General features: G+C 37.0%; 2 protein-coding genes across 2 annotated transcripts in view; one reads left to right on the forward strand and one right to left on the reverse strand.

Annotated features, from left to right (window-relative positions):
- The window catches only part of LOC126967614 (dystonin), a 338,791-nt gene that overhangs the window by 247,042 nt on the left and 67,009 nt on the right, over positions 1 to 24,740 (reverse strand). The gene's annotated exons all lie outside the window — the stretch shown is intronic.
- LOC126967668 (proteasome subunit alpha type-7-1-like) lies at positions 15,564 to 21,175 on the forward strand. The gene is made up of 4 exons (XM_050812251.1): positions 15,564 to 16,288; positions 18,058 to 18,268; positions 18,958 to 19,104; positions 20,930 to 21,175. Exons 1-4 carry the CDS (start codon positions 16,029 to 16,031, stop codon positions 21,038 to 21,040), a joined length of 729 nt encoding a protein of 242 aa, XP_050668208.1. The 5' UTR covers positions 15,564 to 16,028; the 3' UTR covers positions 21,041 to 21,175.

The raw sequence follows: 24,740 nt of genomic DNA on the forward strand, positions 1-24,740 counted from the left end.
AATATGAAATTATTGGAGTTGAGCAGGTAATCAACTCTAAAGTAGATCCTGTAGATGGAGCCACAACCTGAGAGTTGAACGAGATATACCAGGATTTACGGCCAATGCGTCACTCGTTTGGTTCACTTAGTAAGATCGTTGGGACGGAACTGAACTTAGAGATTTTTTAATGAAATAATTAAGTAGGTAATGTAAATATTCAGAATGATGATCAGGGAAAAATTAAAAGATTTAGAATAGTAATAGTTATGTGCCTCATAATTATACATGTTCCTATATGTAGGCATGTTACATAAGTAATACTGAGGTCCAATGCCAAAACCATATTCAAGTAAATCTATTCCTTGTAGGCACAATAATTATTATCGAGACAAACCAAACAAGGCTTTAGATTTTAATTACACATAGTTATCTGCGAAAAGATCTTGGATCTAAATATGTAAGCTTCGTAAAAACATTAGTATCTTTTGTGGCTAGGAATAAATTATTACATTTTGAGTTTTTTTCTTCATTTTTTTGTGAAAATAAGAGACAAGACGAGCTGGACGTTCAGCTAATGGTAATTGATACGCCCTGCCCATTAGAAATGCAGTGCCGCTCAGGATTCTTGAAAAACCCAAAAATTCTGAGCGGCACTACGACTGCACTCGTCACCTTGAGACATAAGATGTTAAGTCTCATTTGCTCAGTAATTTCACTAGCTACAGCGCCCTTCAGACGAAAACACGAAAATGTTTACACATTACTGCTTTAAGGTAGAAATAGGCGCCGTAGTGGTACACATAATCTAGCCGGCATCTTGTGTAAAAGAGCCTCCCACTGGTGTTAGTTTTCAATCAACAAGCGTTATCTGCCAGACAACCGCAGGAAGAGGAGCTGAAGAAAGTTGCAATTGGAACACTGAACTTGGGGAAAATTTTTGAGATTCTTTTTATGAAATAAATAGGTAGCTTAAATATTCAGTTATTTATTTTACACATGCCGACCACTTGATTTTATTCGAATTCACACTCCCTCTCGGGGACTCGAGCTAAAATCTGGCGCCTTGACCAACCTGCCTTGAATACAGGAGTTGCTATTTGTGAATTGACCCCTACTCAGCGGCGCACTGAAATGCGACATGCAATAGATGGACGAAAAAATATTCGAGGCGATGTAATAAAAGTTTCACTTTAAAAATCGTGTTTCGAGAAGTATGTACATCATTTTTAAATGTACATATGTACATGTATATGTATGTATTTAGTACATTAATGAAAGAGCGGTATCAGTGATTCCCTGCAGCACCCGTTCAGGGTTAGCCATCACACCTTTCACCATAATAAAGGAAAACCCGCCCTTAATTAATAATACCTCTTATAACGGAAACGAGTTCTATTGCGGAATAAATAAAAGAATACCTACATTAACATATTATAACAAAAGCCCCACTGAAATGTCGTAACATCTCCGTGATCAGAATTCGTGCGAAGGCCTGGGCGAAAGTTAGTCACCTCATCTGTACTCATCGGGCAGATCTAAGTGATTTGACACAATTAATTAGAATATTAATTACGTTACATCCTGTGCATTAACATTTTAATTACAGCTGTAGGCAAATCTGTGTTATACACTGTGTTTTGATTATTAATGTTTAATAATCGTGTTATTTTACGATTTAAAACACTTTAAAAGCTTTTATCGAATTGTGTCATTTTATTTCGATATCAGAACCTTGCCTTGCCATCTCTATATACAAATATATAGAAAAAAAAAACAATGTTTGTATGTTTTTTTATGGAAGAGTGGCCAAACGAATCGCCTAATTAAAGTGATCACCGCCCATATCATCATCTCTTGCAACATCAGAGGAATCACAGGAACCCCATGCGCGTTCCAAAACCATTCATCAGATTGTGATGAAACTCTAATAGTTTCTGTTGACGCCCGCGAAGGTTCCTATCCACAAATTTCTCTATATAATTTAATTTTTTTATTTCTTAATTTAACGTGGCCTTGCAATGCAGAAATACATATTTGTGCTATTGTAACAACGCTCCTGTAATTGTAAAGAGTCGTAGCACCAAGAGTATCAATGAGGATGAGAGAGCATGAATGGAAAGGTTGACGCAAGTGGAACAAACCAGAAGAATGTCAGGAGCTTGGCAATTATTTTGGCATCACCTCTGATATTGAGTGGTCACTATCACCCGTGCTCTTATTCAGACACCAGAACAATTATGAAACCGTTTCGACCCCTCGTGGAATTTATGCGCCTTTTAACAGATTTGAAAGACATCAGGCTCTCAGATTCATTAGGTAAGTCATCTTTTTTTTATGGAAAAAGGAGGACAAACGAGCGTACGGGTAACCTGGCGCAAAGTGATCTCCGCCGCCCAGATTCTCTAGCAACACCAGAGGAATCACAGGAGCCGGCCTTTAAGGAAGGTGTACGCGCTGTTTTTGAAGGTACCCAGGTAGGTTATGTCGTATCGTCCCGGAAACAGCACAAGGAAGCTCGTTCCACGGCTTTGTAGTACGTGCAAGAAAGCTTATTGAAAAGCGCACTGTGGAGAACCGCCACATAACCAGATGGTGAGGATGATATCCTAACTTATGGCGTGTCGTGCGAAGGTGGAATTCGGCGGCAGGAATCAGGTGAAACAGCTGTTCGGAACACTCTCCGTAATAGATGCCGTACAAGATGCACAATGAAGCAACGTCTCTACGCAATTCCAAGTGATCCAGCCATACACAGAGCACTGGGTCCTCGACAATTCGAGCAGTTCTGTGTTGAACGCGGTCAAATTGCGCGCTGTCTATCAAACAGCGAAAAGACTCCTACCCCACTGGCGATACCCAGGAATCATTCCACGGCCACCAGAAAAGTTTATTTAAGCAGATTGTTAGAGCTATTATTTTTATAATTTTGTAGTTATCATGTGTATGCTATAACATGGTTCGTCATGCTCACTAAAATGGCGTTACTTGCGGTGGCGTCGTGTCTCGGGTCGTCTCCTTCCCTCAAATATGTGGAGGCGATGGCTGGTCCATGCGTCATGCTGTCCTGTAACCGGGAGGTCTGCTTCATGTTTTTTTATTCCTTTTATTTAATTATTATAAAATTAAAGTTATTATAAATAGTATTTAATTAAAGGCTCGCATAATCGCTTTATTTACAGTATGTATCCACTGTACTCAATAACTCTTGTGTTTTTAATTATTCATTTACTTTTATTTTTTTGACTTACTCGGGTAAGCAATTTAGTAAGTTAGTTTAGTTTGAGAAGAGAACGACCCGCCCCACGTCGCCGCCACAAGCATTTTAAATACCTACGCGATTTTTTAACCCATAAAAATTCTCCGCAAAGACATTCATTCTACATTATGCTTGTTCGTGGAATGGTAACCACACTGTGACCGAAGATTATTAGTACATGTGGTTATCACCTGTTCTATTGTCTGTTAGGTAATAAATCTAAATGCACACAAATTGCACATGACTTATTGCTTACCTTACAGTTGATTCGCACCTCCGCAAAAACAGGAAACTTAACTCCTACCTATTTCTGTATATCCGAACCAAACTTCCTAGTACTATATAGCCACATTCTATGCAAAAATAAACTTTAGTCCAACAACACATGGTTCTTATTTCTGTGCTCGTAGTTAGTTCAGTTGTATAGAGCTGAGTTTAGTTTAGGCCTTATTGGAATACTAGGATTGAAGTTATGGAACAAAGCACTATGTTGTTGTAGCGTAAGGCATAAAGTAGCGTGGCAGGGGCAACGGTTAGGTGTGGTTTATGGTTTAGTAATAAATCGGTTTCTAATTTTAAGCTGGTTGGAAATGTAATAGACCGTACCTAGAATTGCTTATGGACAACATAGTATTGCCCTTTGTTTTCGCGGTAACTTAATTTAAAACGGTGTAAATTAGACTCAAGTATACTTTTAAGATAGAATCAGAAATGAGGAGATCCGTAGGAGAACCAAATTTACATACATAGCCCAAATGATTGCGAAACTGAAGTGGTAGTGGGCAGGGCACATAGCTCGGCGAACAGATGGCCGTTGGGGCAGAAAGGTCCTCGAATGGCGACCACGTACCGGAAGACGTAGTGTTGGTAGGCCTCCCATAAGATGGACCGACGATCTGGTCAAGATCGCCGGAGTAGGATGGATGAGGGCAGCACAGGACCGATCATCATGGTGATATTTGGGGGAGGCCTTTGTCCAGCAGTGGACGTCTTCCGGCTGAAATGATGATGATACTTTTAAGGGTTTCGTTCTGTAATAATATAAGTACCTACCTACATGGGTCTGGCAACTTGGTAAGATACTTTTTTTTAGGGCCGCGTAAAGTTATCAAGTTGAAATAAGTGGAATATAAACTGGATTCGAATCCGCGACTCTGGAGACTACGCCTTCAACACTTTCAAAGGTTTTTTTTACGAAAATAAGGGACGAGACGAGCAGCTGATGGATACGCCTGCCCATTACAATGCAGTGCCACTCAGGATTATTGAAAAACACAAAATTTCTGAGCGGCACTACAACTGCGCTCGTCACCTTGAGACATAACATGTCAAGTCTCATTTGCCCATTAATTAATATAAATATATATAGAGATAGTACTGAGAATCAAAAATCTGTAGTCACTACGATTAGGTACAATGACTTTAGCTATTTATAAATTGTTATTACCAAAATATAAGCCTCCACTTTGTCCTAATTAACTTACAGTATTTTGACAAATAAGGTTTCTTCAAAGCGTCTTAACTTCACGTGACTTAAGGATAACATGTAAACTTACGGCCGTTCCCAATATTCAGTCTATCTCGGGTTGTGGCCTACTTTAGATAAAAATCGTAACTATCGTTGACTTTTCTGTCCCAATAAACTTATCGACGTTAACTCTCCTTATCCGTACACGCTGTCTGTCAATGGGAGGACGTATACCTCACCAGCGATAGAAGTTTGTATAGAAATTGCAATTCACGCGTCCCAATATAAGGCGACAAGAATGACTTATCGGGTATATTGGGACAGCTTCAGATTATTGACGGCTAACTACTGACAGTAGAAGGTAGTAATTTATCTCTATCTGTAGTATACTATATATTGGGAACAGACGTTAAGGAGCATTAAGCATTAGCCTAAGTGAAGTAGGATGATTCGACAGAACAGAATATTCCCTTTTATAGGGTTAAGTGAGACGGGTAGGTACATAACAGTGACAACATGATCTGGGTCGTAGCCACTACGACCAATTGCATAGCGAACCGAGGTTCCACACCGATCGTATTATTCTGCACCCGTCACACTGAGTCTTAAGAATTCTTTGTAATGTCATTTCTAATATAGGTACTAGATATTACTACCGCGTCGGAAACAAATGGCGCTCTGAAACAGAAGCAGCGGCGCAAGAAACTCTCCCAAAATTCCTTTTTTTTGCGCTCTTTTTAATGAAATATACAATATTGTACTTTCTTTATTGCAATGAAATAATCATTATCTAATCCCAGGCCGTCGGATCACTTAGATATTCAGCTGTGTAGTAGTATGTCTGTATACTCTGTTGTAAATACAACAGAGCCATTTTTAATAAAACTTTATCATAGATAATGCATGAACAGTGGCTGAGACTTTATTATAAAAATGTATACATTTACTCTTAAAGCTAGCAATAAGCAGAGCAAGTTAGCTCGCTTGTGCATATAATTATTGTAAACATATTTTTGTATCTAGGAAATAGCTCTGACTTCATCAAAATAATGAATTTTAGGGAGCAAATAACCAGGCCCAGGTTTCCCAGTGTTTACAGGAAGCTTTTCATAGGCCGGCTCCACATCCGCGACGCGATAGTGGATGGTCGCACAGCTTCACTGCATCTACGCTTCATTCTCGTCGTTGTAACGAACGAATCTATCTACATAACTGTTTATAAAAGTGACAAACACACTTTTTTTATGGAAATAAGGGACGAGATAAGCAGAACGTTCAGTTGATGGTAATAGATATGCCCTACCTATTACAATGCAGTGCCGCTCAGGATTCTTGAAAAACCCAAAATAATCTGAGCGGCACTACAATTGCGCTCGTCACCTTGAGACATAAGATGTTAAGTCTCATTTGCCCAGTAATTTCACTAGCTACGGCGCCCTTCAGACCGAAACACAGTAATGTTTACACATTACTGCTTCACGGCAGAAATAAGCGCCGTTGTGGTACCCATAATTTAGCCGGCTTCCTGTGCAAACGAGCCTCCCACGGATTACGAATTGAGACACCTTCTGTAGTGCGAACCGTACGCTGTATTTTTCGCGGATAGTTCGCGCGCGAATCGCCACCATAAATCATGCCGCGGTTCAAGAGCAAGTGTAGAGCTGACTATAATATACTGAATGAACTTTACTGCAGAAACAAACCTTATTAGAAAAAACCTATTTATATTTACATATACGGTCACTCAGGTATTACTTAGAACTAAACTCTAAAAAAAAGTGTGTGTGTGTGTGTACTTATGTATGCACGCAAGAAGTTATACTTCTTTGGCCTAACGAAACAAAAATCATTAAAATGATTTATTCCTCGTGCTATTCTACGTTTTTAGAAAGACCAAATTTGTAAAAAATCTTGCAAAGATGGCTTTGACAATTAATTATTATATAATGAATACGGCTGTATGGGCTTGAACCCTTTGCCTGTCCTTATAATAAACGTCAGAAAATTTTAGGAACCAACTTCAAGCTGTTACTTTTGTGTTACAGCTATGCGCGCGCATCTATAGATTTCACTTTAATCATTTATTTATAACACGCCTAAAGAAGTTAAACTTCAATAAAAAAAAACTTTATAATTAATACACGGCATTGGGTCAGAAAGGTGTCTTTACATAAAACAGGTCTCTACAATTAGAACAATTATTGTAGTCTCATTTTGTGTCGAAAGGCTTTCGCAGTAAATCAGTGAATGGATTCAGTTCAAAGGAATGTGAGCCTTACTTAATATGGCGCAGAGCGTGGGTTTGTCCGTAGGAGGCGGCGCGATATGACGAAACCTCTCCTTAAACGACACCACCGATATGGTGATATAGATTTAAGATTATGTCATCGCAAATATATATTTGATGGTACTAGATAAAGAATAGCTCTAATAGAGATCTACTTATGTACTATTAAAAGTATAAATTTCTCTCTCAGAGCGCAACATTTGTTTTCAAAGTGTTGATAGGGGATTAATGAAAAACCAATTCGGCTCATGAGGATAAAAAAACACACGATATATAAAAACCGATATGTATATGTGAATATATCCCTATCGACTCTAAGCTGGACCAATTTCGAAGAAATTGATTTGATCTATTGAACAGTTTTTTAAGTTGTACAATAAGGTTGCTATTACGCTGCAAAAAAGACGCACAGTCAAACGTGGTTTCTTCATCAAAACTATTATAATCAACTTTAATAACCAAAACTAAAAACCGATTAAAATTTCTTTATTATTTAAACATTTACCGGTTCAAATCTTTTTTACGACTTCCAAGCCTCGCTCCAAACTCTTTAAGGGGTCCGAACATAACAACCATGACACTAAGTACGCTACAATTGTAATTACGAAACAATCAATCTCGCGTGACGCCCTTTTCATTATCATAATGTGATTCACTCGTAGGCGTAGTGGAGGCGACAGGGCCTCTACCAAATACGTAGGTTCGACTCCCGCTGATGTCATCGACAACCAACGATATTTACGACATAGCTAATCTATGAACAACAACAACATCAATATACTTTTTGGTTTTACGACTTGTGTTAAAATACAATAGAATTTCAATATAAAGAGTTTTATTATTTAGATATGCTTATCTGTCAAAACAATAAGTTAAGATTAGATAAAATATAGATTAGCTAGCTAATGAAACTTCCTAGTTGCTAAAAGTAGAAGCCGCAGTTGAGTGGCACTTTATTTACCAATTAATTATAACGCTACATCCTACCCAGATTGTCTGTAGTCGTTAAATATAGTTTAATAAAAAATATCCTAAAACCGAATTTTTAAAAAAAATCAAATAATTTTTGACTCTTATCAATTTCTAACAAATATACAGGTCTTCATGTCCCAAAGTTATGGAACATGAAGGGAAAGTACCTTAAATATCGAAGATAGGCTATTTTACTGAAATAATAAATTTGTACCCAAGAAAATACAACAAAGAGGAAATAATGTATGTCAGTATCTATACAGGCTGTCCCAAAGTTATGGGACATGAAGGGTTTACCAGTGGGAGGCTCCTTTGCACAGGAAGCCGGCTAGAATATGGGTACCAGCGTAACAGCGCCTATTTCTGCCGTGAAGCAGTAATGTGTAAGCATTACTGTGTTTCGGTCTGAAGGGCGCCGTAGCTTCCCTTTATTTATTTTTTAATGATAATAAGGGACGAGACGAGCAGGACGTTCAGCTGATGGTAATTGATACGCCAGGCCCATTACAATGCAGTGCCGCTCAGGATTCTCAAAAAACCCAAAAATTCTGAGCGGCACCTCGCTCGTCACCTTGAGACATAAGATGTTAAGCCTCATTTGCCCAGTAATTTCACTAGCTACGGCGCCCTTCAGACCGAAACACAGTAATGCTTACACATTACTGCTTCACGGCAGAAATAGGCGCCGTTGTGGTACCCATATTCTAGCCGGCTTCCTGTGCAAAGGAGCCTCCCACTGGTAAACCCTTCATGTCCCATAACTTTTGGACAGCCTGTATAGATACTGACATACATTATTTCCTCTTTGTTGTATTTTCTTGTTCTCTTCTTTTCTTCTTCCGATGCCCCAACGGCTATCTGTCCTTCGAGCTATGTGCCTCCTTCAGTTTCGCAACCACCTGGGCTATGATGGAGACTTTGCTTCTCCTACCGATCTCATCATTTCTGATTCGATCTCGCAGTGTAAAAGTTTGATACCTATAGTTTCAACGACAGGTGCAGCTTCAGGTGTTCGTTCTAGAATTGAGTTTATTGAGTTTATATTAAGTATGGCTCGTAGTTTTTCGATTATTAAGGCAATTCTTAATTTACATAACGCAGCGGATACAAAATAAATTTATACGGTACCTGTATATGAGGCTATACGGGGTTTACTCTTTTTTCCACTTATGTACCCAAAATTATTTATTTTGGGTAAGGTAGGATACAGCGAGCTGAGGGTAAGAAGAGACCTGGCGCTCATCTCATATCTATTCAAAGTACTTAGAGGGAAGGTGCATAATGCGGATATATTGAGTAGACTGTATTCTGTTGTTCCGGATAGGTACGTATGGCGCCGACGTCGGCCGCCGTTGCTGATGGTGCCGTCCGCGCGCACCAACTTGTTAAGCCAGGCAGCGGTGACGCTTGCCCTTCGTACTATTAATGAAATAGCCTCACAGACGGATCTGTTTTGTTGCACTCAGGGTGAATTCACGATAGTAGCGTTATTTATAATATATTATAAAATTTAAGGATGTAAAAATGTACAATGAAATATTGTATGTACCTCTATCGCATTGGAATATTCTGTAATGATAGTGTGTATTTTGGTACAATTAATAAATAAATCTCGACTGGCCAAGGTCCTTGAGTACGTTCAAGAGATTTTGCAGGAGCACCTGTCGCACCTGCTTCTACAACGTACAAGTTTACTTGGTTTAAGGTTTGTTTTCATTGTTTTACTGTATTTTAACAGTTAACGAGTTTAAGTGATAATTGTTACGACCAACATAAAAAAGGGAGGAGACGAGCAGGAAGTTCAGCTAATGATAATTGATACGTCCTGCCCATTACAATGCAGTGCCGCTCAGGATTATTGAAAAACCCAAAAATTCTGAGCGCACTACAACTGTGCTCGTCACCTTGAGACATAAGATGTTAAGTCTCATTTGCCGAGTAATATCACTAGCTACGGCGCCCTTCAGACTGAAACACAGTAATGCTTATCATTACTGCTTCACGGCAGAAATAGGCGCCGTTGTGGTACCTATAATCTAGCCGGCATCTGATGCAAAAGAGCCTCCCAATGGTATGTATGTTTTCTTTTTATTGTTAAACTTTCTTTTTCAACTGTGTGTTAATAGTAACACTGTCTCTATAGTGTGACTATTTACACAGTGGACAAGTAAACTCCGTGGATGACGGTGTGGGTTTTCACTTGAATTTTGTTATGTTATCCCTACGATTTATGAATTAAAAATAAATCGTGTAGTCCTTTGATATGTTTGTTTCCCATTGAACCATCAGCTCTACAAGTTGTTCGTTTAATAAATATTTCCGGTCTGGATGAAGAAACAAACAGATCGTCTGGGCTTCTATAATTGATATTATTTTAGAAAACAACGTCTGTACTATACAAAATGTGCATCGCTACATATTATACGAGTAAACATTCCTTCGTATAATTAATAATGCATAACTAAAAGGCGTCGACAAGCTTCAAGCTGAACAAACTCAAGTTGCGTACGATATATTCTGCTAATACGACTGGCTTCATTTCAAAACGACAAAATCATTGTGAGGTGGCCACGAAACCAAAGATTTCTACGCCGTTTCAGGACCGAGAAGAACGAGTTTGAAACAAAAATAAAAAATAACCCAACAATAACAAATAACAAAAACGAAAACGAAAAAGAATAACAAATTATTAACAAACTTTCGTTAAAATGGTATTTTTACAAAAATGGGAATAACAAAAAACAAAGTGTCATACGGCGTGTTTATTCACACTCGTCAAATTAGAACAATTCGATTCACAAAATAAATCATCAAAATATTTTATGGTCAGATTGTTTGGAGCTCCAAAAAGACTCAAACACAATACCTCCACACATTTCACCACCATCCTTTACGTCGCACAGTTAAGAAAGGACATACTACGTCATAACGTCAGACTGTTTAAATTATAGTTTTAATTTATTTTTTAGGAAGGAGTTACATAACATATATAATCCATAATCCACAAGTACCCCCCTATTAATATTTTAAACTACATAATATATTGAAATCCAACCTACCAAAACCAGTGTTGTGTTGGTGTCTTCTGCACTGACCAACATATACTGAGTCAGCTCCTTTTAGCAGGGAATCACGCACACACAGTTATTTTTGTTTATTTATTTTAAATTTTTATAATATTTGTTATCTTATTTAAATTAGTATTTTAAGATTTTATTTGATATTGTAGATTGTTGTGTTCTATGTGAGTGTTTTTTATTGCTAATAAAGTGTTTTTCTATTTCAAAAGAAATATCTAATTCACACATAAAACGCAGTTTGAGTGGCCGCACACATACATTCAACGCTGTATTTAATCGCACACAAAACGCAAATATCTTCAGTTATTAGCGACGCTGAGAGATATATTGACCATCTACGTGATCTGTTGCTTCAGGCGACTGGTTAATTACTGGCTTAAATGAAAGAGAAATTTAACAAGAAATTAACTCGTAACCAGGACTGCAACTAATTGTTATTAAAGTTATTGATCAATCCAAAAATACTGCATGTTTATTGTTTTTTTTATGGAATAGGTGGACAAACGGGCATACGGGTCACCCACCTGGTGTTAAGTGATCGACGACGCCCACATTCTCTTGCAACACCGTAGGAATCACAGGAGTGTACGCGCTTTTTTTGAAGGTACCCATGTCGTATCGTCCCGGAAATACCGCACAAGGAAGCTCATTCCACAGCTTTGTAGTACGTGGAAGAAAGCTCCTTGAAAACCGCACTGTGGGGGACCGCCACACAACCAGATGGTGGGGATGATAACCTAACTTGTGGCGTGTCGTGAGAATGTGGAATTCGGCGGTAGGAATCAGGTTAAACAGCTCTTCGGAACACTCCCCGTGATAAATGCGGTAGAAGACACACAATGAAGCGACGTCTCTACGCAACGCCAAGTGATCCAGCCGTTCACAGAGCCCCGTGAGGAAAGGCAGTAGAAGACCCAGAGAAAATTAGGGGGCATTGAGATGGCGCAGATGGGGCATGGGTAGACTAAAAAATATGGTCTAAAAAGGCAAAAAAATACACGAAAATACTCTGGAAAAAAACATATTCTCAAAGTGGGCGGTGAGCAAAATAAGGTTGAGGAACTATGGTCAAGAGGATTAAGTTCCAGTGTCGCCTGGCTGTCCGAGTGTCCGAGTTATATAATATCATAAAATTTCCATATCTTACGTCCTTGGATGCTAAAAAAGTTACTGACTTTTTTGACTTTCTTTGGAAGGTCCCGTTGCCAAATGGCAAAAAAGGTACCCTTATGGATTTTTAATATTTCATCAATCGTTACAACGAACTACAAGAACTTTTATATAATGTTCCTTGCTGCTACGAAACCCTTCACGGGGGAGTCCAACTCACACTTGGCCGCATTTTCATTCATGAATTTTCAAACATAATGTTTAAGACCTTTTAGTCGAAATCAAATTGGCCTAATATGTTTCGTGCAGAACGGCGCTAAAACAGACTCATTGCTATTCCGTCGTGTGCAAATTGCGCATTGCTATCAGACAATCATCAACAACATTCCAGTAAGACAGTTATACACCACTGGATAAGGTTCGTGTGCAGAAAGCTCATTCGGTTCTCATATATCGTTCAAGTTAGTCATGACGTCACTTCACCACGTAAACAAAATGGCTGATGTTGGATTATTGCAATATAATGCCTCGAAACAATTATACTTGTTCAATCACAATAAATGTACCTGCGTATAGTTTTAGAAGAGAATCATTTTCTATTCCCTTTCCAGTTTAGTATCATTTATAGCAATTATGGTTATACAGTGATTACATCGTAATATTCCACCCTGAACTAAAAACTTGTAGTATTTTAGAGTTAGAAGACCTACTTACATCAATGTTTAAGCATTTAGGAATTCGGCAGAACGAAAATCGGTAGGGTTTTGCAGCAAATATTTTTCCGACACTAAAGAAGTTTGGTTATGTTGATTTTGTCCAAATATTTTACGAAGAAACCAAAGTCATTTCATGACAGTTTCTAGCCTCCCGCCGCGATGTCGTGATTTATCTGTTTTAGGTTAGAATTTTTAAAATTTCGTTATTTTCTTGAATACGGTGCATTACCTTGTAATAAGAGGGGTATCATTGTAACCGTGGACTAAAGCTCTATCAACTACAATATTTTTTACCTCCTAATTCGTGCTAAGAGATACTAAGTCCAACCCAAGATTTGTGCTACCACACTTAGAAAACTGTCTTTAAAAATACTTAGTAATTTTTCAATAAAATTAAGTTACTTGCGTGTAAGTAAAAGCACAAAATCAACTGGAGTAGATCTGATGACAGATCTCTGTGTCTACAATTTTCTTCAAAGAGGATGTAAGTAATCGTAAATATTCTTGACATTGAGAAGTAATATCGTAATACCGATTTGCTGAGCAGGTAAATAACACAGAAGAAATATATAAACTACTAAGTTCGTAAAAAAAATATTCTCTTCTTTTACGAATTGAAACTAAAATTCAATACCCATAAAATATAGTGTTCAACGGTTAAGTGTTCTATAAAAGGAAATTACTTGAGAACGGTGTAAAAATGAAAGACTTGTACCTACTTCTGACCGATCGGGATAGAGAAACAAGTAGAGCACATAATTAACACAATAAATACGTGATACAACAACACATATATATATTTGTATATCAAAATCATCAAATACACTTAAGCTCGTAAGTTAAATAATTATGTAATATTTGCTGTCACACCGCTGACTACATGGTCAATAATTTAGTGAGAGATTCAAACACATCACAAAACAAACAATGTTTACTATTTTCATGTTCCGCATCAACGATGAGTGTGGGCAAAAAAAAACAAACGAAAAGACGTGAGACATGAATCTTTTTTTCTGCCCCGCTAAAGCACGTTTGTGTCAACTTTTCCCGTCTGCTTATAAGTAGGTACGTAAATATTTTAACAAACAAAACAACAACTTCAAAAAGACTATTCCAAAACAATATATAATATGCACTAAGTATATAATTATTGCCTATCTTTATACCATCTAATTCTAGTTACGATTATTGTTATTTTTGGAATCGATATCCTCCCACCGCGACCCCGTTCTCGCCTCCTCCCGACTCAAGCACATCTCACTTATTAGTATGTATGTAGTTACAAACCCACATTGGCTGGCACCGACTTCAAATAAAAAAAGAATTATCAAAATCGGTTCACCCAGTCGAAAGTTCTTAGGTAAGAAAAAAAAAAAATACCGACTAATCAAGAACCTCCTCCATTTTTGAAGTCGGTTAAAAAAACAAACTTTCAGCCAAATTGTCACATCAAAACAAAGACGACGCTTTCATACCACAGACTATTTCGATATTGGGAACAAGATGTTTACTTTCTTGAATTCAGTTTATATTTTCATTCGGTGCAGCCTCTCGCTTTTTACCCTAGGAACGCCAAGACCTAATAAATCAAGCCTGAAAAACGTTACACATCTCAGCGAAAACACCCATGATAGTCTACAGAAAATAATCTCTCTATCTATTCTATATCAGTGGCTGATAATCGTACGAACGCAGGAGATATAGGTACTAATTACATTAACGCGGGTATAGATTATAGAACTGATTAACACTGAATGACTGTTGTGTTTCATCCATGACGTTTTTACATATCTTGGTTATGTTCCGATATGCACTGCGACCACTGCACAGTGCTCACTGTAGAAAAATTCGTTCCGTTATTGCCAGCATACTGCCGCAGTAGCCTAGGGAAATATATGACGTCATAAATCGCCACCATATTCTACTGTAAGCGTTTTCGAGGTAAGGTACTCGCAGTACTTTGATCACGTGATCAGTCAAAACCACTCGAGTGCCGTTTTATAAACAATACCTACAGTTAAATCTATATATATAAAAATGAATTGCTGTTCGTTAGTCTCACTAAAACTCGAGAACGGCTGGACCGATTTGGCTAATTTTGGTCTTGAATTATTTGTGGAAGTCCAGAGAAGGTTTAAAAGGTGAATAAATATAAAAATGCTTGGAATTAAATAAAAATAACAAATTTGTTTTTCCTTTGATGTGGCCCCCGTCGTTCAGAAATCAAATGGAAAGAATAGTTTAAATTTTTAATTCAGCAATGCAAATAATAGTTTAAAAAAAACTAAAAAAACATGCGTATGAAAATATCAATCATAAAAAAATGACATGAAATCTTTTGTAATAGATTCGTTGAAGCTTAAGGAAGGTTTACATATAGAATTTATATGGCAAAACAACGTTTGCCAGGTCAGCTAGTCCCAAATATTTTTAATTTGACATTGCTCCAATAAAAGTTTTTTTAATGAACTAGAAAACTTTAATACACTCATTTGAATGCTGCTTAAAAAATACGGCTGACAGTATACGGGATTGCGTTCCGTTTTAAATAGTAACCAATATAACTGGCTATAAAGGCTTCACAGAATACTAAATTGACGCCACACTGTACAGTGGTCGCAGTGCATATCGGAACATACCCTTTGTCTACTCTCTATTTATGTTGCTTTCATTGTTTTCTTTCAACATTAATACCAATGATATAATAATATCATTGGTTAATATTGTATTTATTTTATATTTAAATAAATTTTATACATAATATCTTCCAAACGCTCAGTGTCTTTTTTGAGCATAATCCATCGCAAAATCTGGGAAACAAATTCTTCTAAAGTAGCAGCATTTTAGGTGGAATTTTGTTGAAAGAAATTCACTTATAATATCATAATTAAATATGATTACTGATTGAAATAGAAAGAAGGGCTTGAATTATTAATACGGTTCAAAATAAATAATATGTACTGGTTTGTTTACCTCAACTAAAGCCCAGGTCAAAATATCTGCGAAATTAGATATTGAGAACGTGGAATCTGACCGAAAAGAACCAACAATTAATAATGTGTGTATGTTAGCAGCACTTTAAAATTTATTAATTTGAGCATCTAAATCTGACAAAATTTGCCACTGGTAAGAACTCTAGTCTTCAAAATTTATTGAAATGTCGAGGTACGACAGGGCTATAACAGTGTTCTCGCCCGACGGGCAGCTTCTTCAAGTCCATTACGCTCAGGAGGCTGTTCGAAGAGGATCAGCAGTGGTTGGGATCCGAGGGTCTAACGCCATCGTGCTGGCGGTGGAGAAACGCGTGGTCCCAGAGCTGCAGAGCGACAGGACTGAGAAGAAGATTGTTCTATTGGATGACCACATCGTCCTGGCATTTGCAGGCGTTAGAGCTGATGCTCGTGTTCTTATTTCAAGGTAATTTCTACATTTTTTTTTATGATAAAACGGGACGAAACGAGCAGGACATTTAGCTTATAGTAATTGATACGCCCTGCCCATTACAATACAGTACCGCCGGATTTATGAAAAGCCCAAAAATTCTGAGCGACACTACAATTGCGGTCGTCACCTTGAGACTTAAGATATTACGTCTCATTTGTTCAGTAATTTCACTAGCTACGGCGCCCTTCAGACCGAAACACAATAATGTTTACACATTATTGCTTCAAGGCAGAAATATGCGCCATTGTGGTACCCATAATCTAGACGGCATCCTGTGCAAAGGAGGCTCCCACTGGTAGATTAAGTAATTTCTATGGATTGGATTAGGTATGGATTAGAAGGACAAGCGAGTATGGGTTACTTATGATAAGTGATAACTTAAGCCTCTTGAATCACCTTAACCCCATGTACTCGCTTATTATAGTTCACAATGATATTTGTAGCAGCACTTGATTGGGGAGTTGGATCATTTGCAAGATGAAGTCATGTTTTTTTGTCAACAATTATGTTTGGTATATCTCCCGTATAGTTGAGATGCAATCTCTGCGTATTATGTGTGAGGTGAGACTGATTGATAGAATTCCGAATGCTGTAATACGAACGCTGTAGTCTGAAAGAAGATGTTGAGACAAGGATTAAGAAGGGAATGCTGAAATGGCTTGGACACGTGGAGCGAATGAGTGAAGAAAGAATGACGCATCAAATATATAAGGCAAGTGTGTGTGGGAGACCTCGTAGAACATTCGTCGACCAAATTGGAGACGTTGTAGCGAGTTGTAACGATTGTAGAGGAAGCGCGTGAGGTTTGTAAGGATAGAAACAAGTGGCACTCTATTGTCTTTGCCTACCCCGACAGGAACAAGGCGTGAATATGTTTGTGTGTGCTAAAATAATGATAGTAAATAGATTTTATTATGATTATTACTTTGTAAAAATTTAAAGTCACAAATATATGGAAAACATATGTATTAAAATATTGAAGTATTTTCCACTTAACATGTTTATGCAAATAAAAACTTTCATTTTATGATAATTTTAAAACTAAAGGATTGTTAGCTTCTTGCACATAAAATATATAAATTATACTAAGAAACTTGGTGACCGAGCTTTATGAAAAATTGTGTGTCAAAAACGTGTTTTTCCAGAGATGAGTGTGATAGTGGATCACATTAGCTAGATGGTATTAGATGTTGATTGTCACCCCCAAAAACCCCTTGTAGTTGGTTATATCCAAATTGTTAGAGGCGATTCTGAGATGCGCAAATTACAATAATATATGGATGCATAAGATAAGACATAATTTTATTACTATATAGCAAAAACGTGTAACGCCTATAAGTTACAAGACTTTGCCACAAGAAATAAGGTCATCAGCAGGTTTAAAAAATATCGTATATATGCGAGTGGAAACGCATTATTATTAGGAATTATTATTATTATGATTTTTATTTTCTTTTTTTTATTTGGGTTGACAACAGCTTAATACAAAATAATCACTTATCTATATATAATAGAGAATTTATGTTTGTATGTTACCTAATAACTCCTAAACTATTCGACCGATCTCAATGAAATCTTTTGTAATAGATTCGTTGAAGGTCAAGAAGGTTTATATATATAATTTATATGGCAAAACAACGTTTGCCAGGCCAGCTAGTTATTAAATATAAAAACATAGCCAATAGTCTACCAAGGTGTCGAACTAAGTCGTGATGAATTTATCTTTTCAAAAAAAACCGCAGAGCTCAGATTGAATGCCAGTCGTACCGGCTCAGCGTGGAAGACCCTGTCACCACGGAGTACGTGGCACGGTACCTGGCCGGCATCATGCAGCAGTACACCCAGAGCAACGGCCGCAGACCCTTCGGCGTGAGCTGCCTCATCGGAGGCTTTGACGCGGACGGTCCGCATCTGTTCCAGACAGAACCCTCGGGAACATACTATGAGTGGATGGTAATATAAAGATTGCAACACTCCTATAATTCTTCTGAACTAGCAAAGAGTTCTTGCTTTACGGCCGTTTTCAATAACCTATCTATCCTAAGTTTAATTTACTAGACTAGGTAGACAAATCTATCCTTTTACGCTTACTTACTTTTCAATAACCCTTTGACATATAGCATTGGACTATAACTATATGGACATAACTATGGATATAAAAGATCTTGTCATTAATATGTGATAGCAATATATCCGTAACTAGAGATACGTTAGTGAAAACGGCCGTAATTCGGCTATAACATGAAAATATAATAAATAATAATATGTCACTTACCAATGACATGGTTCCACGGTGGGGAGTGGCAGCCTACTTCTACTTTATTAAGTTGTTGGTTGTTCGTAATATTCATTTAAAATGCGGCACTTTCCATTCTGCTGTTCCATTTTTAAAGATTTTTCTTCAAATAAGACGGAAAATTTAAAAGTTTTAAATTTTCTCCTACATCTTTTTCGCCTTAATAATATTACTAGCTCATGTTATATTAACAGCTATTGGAAGTTAATAATGTATAAAATTAATCACCTGGCTCTTTTTATCAGCTAATTGCTTACCTATTTTTTAATTTATATATGTAGTCATCTCAGCCTAGGTAGCTCTGTGATAACATTCCATACATTTTCCAATTTATTGCTATGGGCAGGCGTGTTCTACTGGCCGCTGTGAGAAGACTACAAGGGACTATTTAGAAAAGAATTTCAAACCACAGCTCGTGACGTCAGAACACGGCGCTATACTCCTCGCTGTGGCGTCATTGTTGGAGGTGCAGTACGGAGGCAGAGGACTTGAGGTAACTCACTGTAAGATAAAGCTAGACATATAGATGGAACAGTTCTCGAATACACGCCCCATTCCTTCACACTTGTCCTGAGAGCGGTCATAACAAGGGAAAGGTTCAGAGAAGGGTGCGTAATAATGGATAGCAGCTATCTATAGTCTTTTATGGTCATGATACTGAAGAGATGCCCTTTTCAAAAGTAACAAGTATAAAAAGAAGGTTGTACGAAAGGCTGAAATGGATGGAGGTCCTTTGGTACTTTAGATGATGTGCATTATGTACAAAGCTATGGAATGAGCTTCCTTGGGTGGTGTTTTTGTGACCATACGACCTGGGTACCTACAAAAAAAGCGCGCTCCTGTGATTCCTATGGTGTTGCAAGAGAATGGGCGACGGTGATCACTTAACACCAGGTGCAGGTACGCTCGTTTGTCCTTTATTTCCATTATAAAAATAATAATAAATTAAATTAACAAAAAATATTAAAGGCGTTAATGTCTGGATTGCGTTCCCGATAATTTTTATCCGCTAGCGCTGGGGTTTTGGTAATGATGGGTAAATATAATGATGATTCTTAATATATCTATAGAAAAAGTACACCATTCAGATACAAGAGGCAATACTAAAACAGTTTGTTCTATAGACATATAAATTCTACTGCTTTCAACGGAGAAGGTTCACGAGTAACTCCAGAAAAAAAGAATTATCAACAGTTGTTGATAATTCTTTTTTTATTGGTGGGCCGCGAAATACGAAATATTCAAATCCTAAGGGTAGGTAAAGAGAGGATAATTGATTGAGTGAACTAAGCCATTGTAATGTATGACGCATAACTTATTACAGAGTAGCCCGATTTTGCTAAAAAAAATTGTAATGGGAAAATGTGTATGCCTCGAAATTGGTCCTGTATTATATGTTTGAAAAATATTCCTAACCCTAAGGGTGGGAATATAGGCGTGATATAGTGTTCATTCACAGGCTTAAATTATTAAATTTAATGCTGAGTTGTGTTACAAAAAAAAAAAGAGGACCTGAACCTAAAGGCCACCCCTGCAACTTCCCGATAATTCCATACCTTAAACGCTTCAAATTGTACTTATGACGATTTGAGTTTGACGCGGTTGGCAACATGCCACGCAGTTTTATGGTCCTCATTTATGAGTTTCAATTGTTCGAACTCGGAATTTCGAGGTAATTCCAAAAAAACACTTTTTTTTGATTTTCTTTCGTCAACGATAACTCACGAACGAATTAACCGATTTAGACCGGCGTGGTTTTTTGATGTTAAGAGCTGCTTAGTATTTTAGAAACCACATATAAAATTAAAAAAAATGTTTTTTTTTTTAATTCTTAAAATGTACCGCTCCGAATTGTATTCAAAATCTAAGTTTGGTCAAGCCCTTTCGAATGGCGCGACCCGCAATGAAATTGGTGAAGTCGTTCAAAAGTTAAAAGAGGTTTACATACATCTACGTTTAAATTAAAAAAAATAATAACAAAAACATAAAAACGCCAATAAAACTGAATAGCAATAAATAATATTTTTTTTTACATTACCTTATAATAACTGAGTTCTTAAACTAATGCAAGTATGCCTAACAGTTTTTTATATCAGTGAACTTTAGATGACTATAGAAAAAACTTGATGTTTAAATAATTTTTTAAGGAGTTCTGTAAAATTCAACTAATAATTTTAACATCATGAATAAGACACGAGAATTATGTATACATTTTGTCATTATATGAGTAAATAAAAAATATTAATTTGAGAGAGTATATTAATTTATCTCAACTAAGATGGTCCTATCAACTCTTACATTAAAATTTGTTAATATAGGTTGCTATATTGAAAAGGTCATCGCCAATTACCAAATTGAGCCCAGAAGCAATACAGAGCTATATCACGGAAGTCCAGAAAGAGAAAGAAGACCGCGAAAAGAAGACTTGAGACAGACTTTATTTCTAGACATCTTTGAGATTTGCATTATATTTTTAATATAAAGAATTATAAGACTGGTGGCTTCATAGAATACTTTTGTATATAATAAACTATCTAATTTATCTGTGAATTCAAAATTGAACATGATATCATGATAAAGATGTGCTTAGTTGCTACAGTCTTTTACTTTAAATCAAATATTTTACTGAACAACGCCATCTGTGTTTTGTACTCCAAACTGCGTGTACACACTTGCCAGTAATGAATCTGTCGCCGTGGTTATGTTGTTATTCGTAAGATGTCATAGCAAAGCGAAATTGAACAAATTCAATTGATAGTTAGCTTTTCAGTTTATGTATCACACTTTTGTTACTAATAAATTTCAAGCACGTCCTTTCAGAGAAAAATAATAACAAAAAAAAGTTTTTTATGCCATAGAATCAGTGCGACATGGGAGCAATTTAGATTCGCGCGCTTGTTTATACTGTTAAATAAAAATGCGTTCACAGCTTACAAAACGTTTTAATGGAATTATTGTTAATTCAATTTATCATTACTGTGCTCTGGATGTTTCGTAGCTTTTATCAATGGACATGTTTCCTTATTCATTTCGATTAAGTTTTGACTTTTATCTATATCTTTCAACTCGGACAAGTCACTTATATATAGTACACAATAACTACTTTTCATATAAATATTTATCTCCATTTTCCTGTACTTTGTTGGCGTCCCATAATATAAAGTTCCATCAAAGCCTGACCCATAAACTCAAGAGCGTATAAAAATTCAGTCTGAAGCCGGCCGTTTGGCATCGTTGGGTTTTCTGGGAGTATTTATTTGGAACAACCTCGCCTCTGGGAGTTTTCCGTGTAGGAATCATACATTTCATTTAAAGTACGTGTATATCGAATTGTGCTAATATTTTTTTTTGTAAAATAAAATAAGCCTTATTTAGCTTAATAATAAATGTTAGTTGTGTTAGCATCGTGGGGCGGGTCGTACCGTTCCCTAATATGGCGGGGGAGCGATGGCTAGTTCATAATATTCGGTTCAGTACACAGCCGGTCCGTGATTCGAGTCCCGGCCGGACTCTCCGCGGCTATGAGGCATCTTATTTCGGTCGCCTTGGCCACCTTGTTAAAAGATAAAAAACGGTTTATCTCGATTTCCGGCGAAACTACAAATCCTATGGACAAAAGTTAAACAGTAAAGACGTGGGTAATTAAATGCCTTTTCTAATGGGTTTCATTCTACTATTATTTTTTAACCGACTATAAAAAGGAGGAGGTTCTCAATTCGATCGGTATTTTTTTTATGTGATTACTCTGAGATTTATGATCCGATTTTCGAAATAATTTTTCGACTTCTTTAGTTCGATGCGAAAAAGATGCCATTTGGTTCCATAAATATTTTACATAGTTTGGCCCGGTAGTTTTCATTTTATGAAAATTTTTGTCTACATGGATTTTTTGTGTACGGCTTTTGGGAGTTTTCATACAGGTTGATTATATATTATTATTAACTGACACTAAAAAGTAAAAAAAAATATATTGATTTAAAAAATTATCGACCGTTGTCTTGTACAGCCAGGATGAATATATAAACCTATATTTCAACAGTTTGTTATAATTAAGTGATACCCCTCACTTCTGGGATTGAATATAGATACTAAAAAATTTATTTGTACCCAAAATTTATGAACGATGCGGGATTCGAATACGCGCTCTTACCAACTCGCATCCCACAACTTAGGTAGTTGTATGTGGAATGAAGTTCCTTTAGTGTCGTATTGTGGTGTAACTCCACACAGCCAGATGACTAGTATAGCTCAGTTTCTTTATATTTAAAATTTTTATTGTATGCTTTGTCGGTTACAATACAAAAGCTCACGCGGACTATCTTTGTGGCTTTTAATAAGGCTGACAATAATTAGATGTTTATTACATTGTCATGAGTACATTAATAAACCAGGAAGTCGGTACACGTAGTTTTATTAGGGCGGGTTCATTACACCGGCCGGCGATGGAAGCTAAGTGGAGTGACTCACTTGTATTATTTTAGTGCTTCCGGGATTTGGCATTGTGTTCCCGAGATGGCTTCCTAGATTTATAATTAGCTATATTCTCGTCTATTATACCGTTGTCACTACTGTTACAAATATTAAAACCATAAGTCTACTATACTTTAATTCCATAGACAGTGTTGGTTCTCTCTAATCTGCCACCTGACAATTTAACCTCCTCTTTGATCAGTAAGCTGTCAATCGGTTACTAACGTTTTTAACACAAACGATCAACAAACCAGTCGAGCTTCAACAGTCGCCTGGCATGGTTGCCTTCTAATACCATATTCGTACATTAAGTGAAGTAATATAAGAAGTAATGTAAATTCTAATAAACCGCTTATTGTAAAGACGACGTTTTACTGGATCGACCTTAAAACTACGTAAGGAACTTCGCCCTATATATGTTGGTCATAGAGCTATCGAGTAACGGGTTGCGGGTTCGAGACATTCGTGGGAACATTGCCTTATTACCCGGTTTCATTGCCTTATTACCCGGTTTCATTGCAGCATGGACGCTGAAGCGCAACACTGACGATCCTAAATTGTGAATAAACATCATTCGACAATAATTTGTCTAGAACGGCTTTCACGGTTTGTCGGAGTTTAAAACGACTAGTTTCGGACTGTACGGAGGTACTTCATCAGGGTGAGTGTAGTGAGTTCGCGTTCCGTCTTAAACTACTAGTCTGTACCAACTCTGACAAACCGTGAGTAATATAGAACGAATCAGACACATTTCTAGAGGTTTGTAACGCGTTTGTAACGCACACACGTCGCAACAGAAACATTTGAACAAACAAGCTGTCGCCTCTGCTACCAGGTTTCATCGCGTTTTGACAACGAACTCACAGCGAGCACTGACCTGTATATATGAGACGACTGGACAGGCTGTTCCATATGTTTGACAGCAAATTTTTTGTGCCTATTTGAAGCGCCACTCGCGAGCGTCGAGAGCACTAATTTTGACGTATAATACAAATGGCTGCGAAGGAACGTACAATATTCTGAAGTATTTTTGCATTTTGAATTAATTTCGTTCGTTTTCCGTGTCATAAAGTACACAATTTATTTTTAGAAATGCTTTCCCACCATCTATCGATGTTCGCTGAGGTTGTCATCACTAGTTTTAGTACCGCAGACTCTCGCTACATGGCCAACAGCGCCAAAATGGCGAATATCAAACAGGCACAAAAGCACTTTGACAGCCGCCAGTCCAGTGATATATAGTAGAGGTCTGTGCCAGCAAGGGTCTCCAGTTTTATTCAGGCAGTACCGAAGAAACTCTGACAATACTAGAGTATGAAGAAACATCCTTAGTTACATTTTAATTTAAATACACAATAAATAAGCAGTTAAGACTTGGCTTAATTTTCTAGCGGTTAACATTCGAACAAATAAGTTATGATAGAATAGATAGAATCGTCTCATTACTAGGTTATTGTTGCCTCAGCGATTTCATGTTGGGTCGATGTTTGATAATGACGATGGTGGATTGTCGTTTGTTCGTCGGATTTGTAATAGAAATCAATTAAATAATTCCATGCAAAACGGCGTTTTAAAAAATTGTTGTGACATTTGTAACAGATTTTATATAGTAGGTTAATCTGATAGAAATTTTGAAATTTGATATATATTACAACTGAC

This window comes from Leptidea sinapis, chromosome 13 (genome assembly GCF_905404315.1).
Source record: "Leptidea sinapis chromosome 13, ilLepSina1.1, whole genome shotgun sequence".
NCBI lineage: Eukaryota > Metazoa > Arthropoda > Insecta > Lepidoptera > Pieridae > Leptidea > Leptidea sinapis.